Source organism: Trichinella spiralis (assembly GCF_000181795.1).
Source record: "Trichinella spiralis strain ISS 195 chromosome Unknown Scfld5396, whole genome shotgun sequence".
NCBI lineage: Eukaryota > Metazoa > Nematoda > Enoplea > Trichinellida > Trichinellidae > Trichinella > Trichinella spiralis.
In genome coordinates this window covers 1-1,428 of record NW_003532335.1, presented here as the reverse complement: position 1 = coordinate 1,428, position 1,428 = coordinate 1, and the positions used below count along the sequence as shown (strand labels likewise).

At 42.7% G+C, this 1,428-nt stretch overlaps 1 protein-coding gene across 1 annotated transcript; it reads right to left on the bottom strand.

Annotated features, from left to right (window-relative positions):
- Positions 1–463: 463 nt before the first annotated feature.
- Tsp_15957 (prolyl 4-hydroxylase subunit alpha-1) lies at positions 464–970 on the bottom strand. The gene is made up of 2 exons (XM_003366799.1): positions 922–970; positions 464–861 (listed from the first exon to the last, which is right to left on the bottom strand). The coding sequence occupies exons 1-2, from the start codon at positions 968–970 to the stop codon at positions 464–466; spliced, it is 447 nt and encodes a 148-aa protein (XP_003366847.1).
- Positions 971–1,428: the final 458 nt, after the last annotated feature.

The window sequence follows — 1,428 nt, the reverse complement described above, 5'->3', positions numbered from 1 at the left end:
TACATTTGCGTTATACTGGTCAACTTCACGTTTGAGATGGAAAATGTTTCTCTTTGGGAGTGATTTCAAATTTACCTCTGCTGATTCTGTAGCTTGCCGTTTCCAATGTCCAGTATCGGCGTGTGTACGGTCGCTCGTTCAGCTGAAAAATGAACAGAGTTTAAATTTTGGAATAGTGGTGTTGATTTTGATAAACTTAAATAATGAAAAAACATTCTACCAATGGGGAAGCGAGTTGCTTGATGACAGCAATTTTTTCATCAGAAAATGACACCTTCTGAAGTAGACGATTTTTGGTTTCCAAATGCATCACTTTCGACCTGATTGGTGGTTAATTTCAAATAGGGTCGGGTGGCGTTTGTAATAGCAGTCCAATTTGGCACGATTTTTGTCAGACTTAAAGATTTTTTTTCGTCAGGTCCGGTGGAAAAAGAAATTGAACGTTTGAAGTCCAGTATACTGATTATTGGATATTCAATGGCGACCCAGCCCCTCGTAGACGTTCTCGTTCAGGGATGCTGAGATCGTCAGGACGACGGTTTGTCGGCGGTGGCAGCTTTTTTGGGTCAATTTTTTTGGGCTTGCCTTCTGGATTTAATAAATCTTGGTAATATTTCAAATTTCCCGACGCCCTGGGGTGATTCGGATCGACTTGTTTGATCAGCGTTGTGTAATGGATGGCCCATTCGATGTTGCCTTGCTTGAACATGGCGAAGGCGATATATTCCAATACGGTCGCCTCGTCAATGGTCGGTTCGTCCTCTTTTTGCACACGATCCCAAGCTTCGGTTGCCCAAAGCAGAGTGTGATAGAAATCTTGTTTATTATAAGCTACTCGGGCAATTTCCAAGCAATCGTAGGCTGAAATTTGGAAAAAAAAATAAAACATGATATACGTATACGTATGAAAATTTTCAATACCTGTTAGTTTGCGTCCATCGAGAACACCTCTGATTTTCCCTTCGGCCATGTCGTGAGTGTCCAATTTGTATACATCCTGAATGCGCAACAATCAGAGCGCCGAGACTATCATATCCTCATCGATTGCAGGACTAAACAACGCATAGTGATCGCATCGAAAGCTGCTCGGTGGATGATCTCATGGCTGACAAATTGCACAATTAGCGATAATAATCACACCAATCTGGTAAAAAACGATCGCCAGCCCCGTTCTTTATGATTTTTTTTTTTTTCACCCGCTCCGCCCACCCCACCTGTCCGACAGTTGTCTGACTATGAAAAAACTATCTCCGGATGCACATGACCGTGCAAATACCATCCTGGACGTGCACTTGCATCTTCGGGAACTTGGATTCCCCTTATAATCCGAGACACTATTCACTTTGATTATTGTTATTGTGCAGATGGCACTATGACTTTTCGTTTGTTCCTACGTCTTTCACCTTCTACCGCAGGCTCCCGCAAACT

What these genes read in the sequence shown, in the direction of transcription:
- Tsp_15957 (XM_003366799.1), bottom strand. Translation starts at nt 970, where the DNA reads ATGGCCGAAGGGAAAATCAGAGGTGTTCTCGATGGACGCAAACTAACA. An exon ending in CGATGGACGCAAACTAACAG is followed by an intron (nt 862 to 921) that starts GTATTGAAAATT and finishes TCCAAATTTCAG; the next exon opens with CCTACGATTGCTTGGAAATT.